General features: G+C 36.9%; 2 protein-coding genes across 2 annotated transcripts; both read right to left on the reverse strand.

The window, feature by feature from the left end:
• Positions 1 to 17: 17 nt before the first annotated feature.
• EIN_506950 (hypothetical protein) lies at positions 18 to 422 on the reverse strand (the record flags this gene model as incomplete). Its single annotated transcript, XM_004259557.1, has 1 exon — positions 18 to 422. The coding sequence occupies one exon, from the start codon at positions 420 to 422 to the stop codon at positions 18 to 20; it is 405 nt and encodes a 134-aa protein (XP_004259605.1).
• A 132-nt stretch (positions 423 to 554) lies between these two features.
• Positions 555 to 3,678, reverse strand: EIN_506960 (hypothetical protein; the record flags this gene model as incomplete). The annotated part of the gene is made up of 1 exon (XM_004259558.1): positions 555 to 3,678. A coding segment is annotated over one exon (3,124 nt), but the record flags the coding sequence as incomplete, so codon positions are not given.

Consider the following 3,678-nt stretch of genomic DNA (forward strand, 5'->3'; position numbering starts at 1 on the left):
ACTCATCTGCTAAAATGTCAACACAATTTCCTTTCAGTATCCAATATCTGTCGATTGGATTCGCAGTTTGTTGCTCTTTTAATGCTCATCGAAGTTGTTTTTGCAACACATTTGTTGTTTACATCCAACACAAATCCAGTGGAACACAATATACAAGTTGTTGAATTGTCGCACAACTGGCAGTCACTCAATGTAGTGTCACATTTTTGACACACACCGTCTTCCAAATAAAATCTTTTTGACTCACAAACTTCAATCAAATTTTCTGTTGTTGAGCATTTGCCACTGTTTTGGTGTTCATCAAAGCACAGTTTGCATTTATTGGTTGTTTTGTCAAGAGTGTATGGCTCTTCACACATTTCACACATTCCATTAATATCACATTTAACACACTTTGTAATGTCACAATCTTGAGAACACATTTGAGTTATTCCATTGTTGTACAAATTGAGTCCATCGTTGCATTTTGTGCACGTTGTTTCATTTTCACACTCTGAACAACCAAATAGTGCATCACACCCAACACATCGATTGTTCTTCAAAAAGTAATGTGGCTAACAAGAAAAAACTTTTTTCATTGTACACGTGGCAGAGTTACTGAAAACTTCACCACATAATTTACACTCGTTGTCGAGGTAATACCCATCTTTGCAGGTGTGACATTTCTTTGATGTTGACGAACATGTTTTACAGCCATTTATTGTGAGGCACGACTTGCATTTTCCTTCGTCTGGATAATATCCATCAACACAATGCAGGCACGTGAGTTCATTTGAGCAACTTAGACATTTGTTAAGAGTTGAACATGACTCACACAACTCATTCTTTGTAAGGTAATTTTGGGCACACAACAAACATTTATTGGGGATTGTGTTATCATAGAATTTACATCCTTTCAACGTGGAACATGACAAGCATTTAGAAGAGTCGGTGTTTTTCGTTGTGTTGGTTACACAGGTATCACAACTTCCATCTTGAGCATACACAAAGCAGTTATTCACTGAGCATTTGCTGCATTGCTTGTTTGAGTCGATATAATGTCCTTCCACACACGAAGTGCATTCATTTTTGGTACTTGTCTTACAACCAATAACAACATCACCACATGGCTTGCATCGACCTTCAGACACCAAGTAGTTCTTTTCACATAATGTGCACCGCTCTCCGACTCCTTGGAGGCACTTCGCTATTTTCACACATTGGCCTGCGTTGTTGATAAACATGTCCATATACTTTGTACACCTTCTTGTTGAAGTCTCGTTGTTTGTGAGATAATTGATGCATTCAGAACACCCATTTATCAACGTGCACTCATTACATGATATTTCTGGATAATATGATGGTTTACAAATAGAACAGATCGTTTGATTAAAGTTGTTCAAAGTTACAACACCACATTTTTCACAATTGTCATAGATTTCTTCACATCTCATACACACACTTTCATGGTGGTAATATCCTTCTTCACAAATATCACATCCCTTGGTTGTAAAAGTAGTGCAATTAACATCAATAGAACTGACATAATAATCTCGATATTTGATCACATTTTCAGTTGTCTCCGTTTGCGTCTTAATGCACCTTCTCCCTATTTTAACATACAAATTGTCACAAACAACACATTCATTGTTTTCTACAACTTTGCATCCTTCTACAGTCACACACTTTCCCGACACCAAAACTTGACTCTGATTTGGGCAGTTATAACATAGCCCACTCATGTACTCACACCCAAGTGAGCCACACCCTTCGCATGTCACACACTTGTTGTCATCAACCCAATACCCATTTTCACACGAATCACAATGTGGTGAGATGTCAGTAGAACTGCATGTTGTGCATTTCTTATCAATTGTCCAGCACTCTTCACAAACTCCGTTGTTTATATAATACCCGTTGATGCATGATGTACACACATTCGAGTCGCACGACATACAATTTCTTGTGAGACAACTTACACAATTATTTTCAGTGTTGACAAAATACCCATCAACGCAACTTGTGCATTGGGTAGCAGAGTCGCATGTTGTACATTCACTTGGACATGGTCTGCAATACTCTTGTTGTTCATAATTTTCACTAGAACAAATGACACAACTGTGTGATGTTTCATTGTATGTATAATTTGTGGAACAAACAGAACAACTCTCTTTGGTGTTGCAAACATCACAATTCTCCATACATTTTTCACATGTTTTGTTATTCAAAAAGAACTTTGAATTGCATGATATACATGATGTTTGGTCACATTCAGAGCAATTGGGAATATCTCCACAAATGGCACAATTGTCTCCCAAATTAACAAACCCATTTTTACAGGCGATACAGTGAGTGCTGTTGCAAATTTCACAATTCTCAAAATCAGAACAATCGAAACAGTTCTCTCCATTTAAAGTGAATGGCATTTTACATCTCAAACACGTTGAACTGTCACATTCAACACAATTTGTGTTATATTCACTACAGTTATAACAACTGTACCCAACCTGAGATGCACCTTCTTTACAATGCAAACACTCGTCACTTGAACACGAGTCACACATCCCAAATAACCCAACACAATCAACACACTTTTCTTCATACAAACTAAAATCAGTTATGCAACTGAGACATTCAGTCTCGTTACATGTCGCACAATTGGCGTATTTGTACCCACATTCCATGCATTTTCCATTGTCGAGATAAGTGATGTCTCCGCATTGTAAACACACTGTATCATTACACTCTTCACAATCAAAATACTCTTCTGAACACTTGTGACATCGACCAGAAAAGACACCATATGATAGGAAACACGTTGTGCACTGCTTTTCATTTGAACACAACAAGCACTTTGAATCAAGTTCTGTGCATTCCACACAAACATTTGTTGTGGTGTTTTCAATAATATCTGAATAAAAAGTGTTTTCACAGAATTGACAATTGTCACTTTCGGTACAACTTAAACAATTTTTGATGCAATTTTTGCAATTCATTCCTTTAAGGTAGTCTCCATTATCTATTGGACACGTGGCACACTTCATTTCATCTTCTTTGTAATGGTAATATGTGTTATGACAGGTGTTACATGAAAACGAGTTGTCACATACATCACACCCTTCAACACAATTGTCGCACAATCTCGTTGTTGTGTTGTAATACATATGATCTAAACAAGTAGTACACCCTTCAATTGTACATTCAATGCAATTCCCAAACTCAGAGCATAAACTACACAACTTGTTGTCGTTGAGATAAAACCCCGTTTGGCATTCCAGACATTCAAATTTAGTGCATTTAAAACAGCCAATTAATGTGCATGGCAAACATGTGTTATCTTTCAAGTAAAACCCATCTTTACATTCAGTACAAACTGTAGCACTTGTACATAATGTACAATTCTCATTACACTTATTACAGTCATTTCCATCAATATAATACCCTAACTCCAACTCACAAAATCCACACTTCATTTTTTCAGCATCGTATTTGTAATTAGCACTACACGCCGTGCATTTATTAATATCACATTGGTAGCACTCTCCATAGTACTGACACGTCTGGCATTGTCCACTTATTAATAAAAAGCCGGGTTCACACTCTTGACAAGTTGTCGAACTACTACACACTTTACAATCAAGCACATTAAATCTGCACTTTGGATAACACTTATTTGTCGGTCTAAAATCAGTAGTTTCG

This window comes from Entamoeba invadens, assembly GCF_000330505.1.
Source record: "Entamoeba invadens IP1 unplaced genomic scaffold scaff_1105074724819, whole genome shotgun sequence".
Classification (NCBI taxonomy): domain Eukaryota; phylum Evosea; order Mastigamoebida; family Endamoebidae; genus Entamoeba; species Entamoeba invadens.